At 48.2% G+C, this 284-nt stretch overlaps 1 protein-coding gene across 1 annotated transcript in view; it reads right to left on the bottom strand.

Annotated features, from left to right (window-relative positions):
* Nucleotides 1-17: 17 nt before the first annotated feature.
* LOC116693964 (uncharacterized) overlaps nt 18-284 on the bottom strand; it is a gene marked incomplete at its 5' end in the record, with an annotated part of 798 nt that continues 531 nt past the window's right edge. The window contains 1 exon segment of the mRNA XM_032523350.1: nt 18-284. This exon segment is cut by the window's right edge and continues 531 nt beyond it. Within this exon segment, the coding sequence (XP_032379241.1) occupies nt 279-284 (6 nt within the window).

Below are 284 nucleotides of genomic sequence, written 5' to 3'. Positions count from 1 at the left end.
GCAGCGCAGGAAGCCCGTGCAGCGGACCACCGAATGGGAGGTGCCAGAATGGCTCACCAGTTGGAAAGGAAGGACGCGGTAGTTTAAATTGCTGCCAAAAACTTGGAGGTGGGAAGTGTTCGATGAGAGGGGAGTAAGGTAGGATGTTGACATCATCACGAAAACTAGAACCATCACTAGAACCATCACTCGAACCCTCACGACAACCATCACTATAACCATCACTATAACCAGCAATATAACCAGCACTATGACCAGCACTATAAGCATTACCAGCACTAAAA

Source organism: Etheostoma spectabile, chromosome 8 (assembly GCF_008692095.1).
Source record: "Etheostoma spectabile isolate EspeVRDwgs_2016 chromosome 8, UIUC_Espe_1.0, whole genome shotgun sequence".
Classification (NCBI taxonomy): Eukaryota; Metazoa; Chordata; class Actinopteri; order Perciformes; family Percidae; genus Etheostoma; species Etheostoma spectabile.
The sequence above is the reverse complement of the archived record's forward strand: the minus strand, read 5'-3'. Positions and strand labels throughout refer to the sequence as shown.